Raw genomic sequence first — 286 nt, forward strand, 5'->3', positions numbered from 1 at the left:
TGGCATACGTGAACCAGAGGCGGCCCCCTTTCCCTCACCCAGCGTGGCGAAGATGAGCTCGTGGTGGTAGACGACGGTTTCCATCTTGAAGCAGTCGAACAGCTCGATGATGTCAGCCGCCATGGCCATGTAGGCGAGCAGCAGCTGCGACAACTGCTCGCGGGTCAGCTCGCCTGTGCACGGGAAATGGGACCTTTCTGTTTAAATGTGCACTGTGCAGCTGCTTTCAGCTGTTTACAGAGGCCTATAAGAATTGAGCGAAGGACTTTCTTTTGTTGCTGTGATG

The 286-nt window shown here is 54.9% G+C and overlaps 1 protein-coding gene across 1 annotated transcript in view; it reads right to left on the reverse strand.

Moving 5' to 3' along the window:
• The window catches only part of LOC119592506 (transmembrane protein 26-like), a gene marked incomplete in the record, with an annotated part of 7,474 nt that overhangs the window by 3,324 nt on the left and 3,864 nt on the right, over window positions 1–286 (reverse strand). The window contains 1 exon segment of the mRNA XM_037941355.1: window positions 39–173. Coding sequence (XP_037797283.1) covers window positions 39–173 — 135 coding nt within the window.

The sequence above is a fragment of the Penaeus monodon genome, chromosome 30 (genome assembly GCF_015228065.2).
Source record: "Penaeus monodon isolate SGIC_2016 chromosome 30, NSTDA_Pmon_1, whole genome shotgun sequence".
NCBI classification, from domain to species: domain Eukaryota; kingdom Metazoa; phylum Arthropoda; class Malacostraca; order Decapoda; family Penaeidae; genus Penaeus; species Penaeus monodon.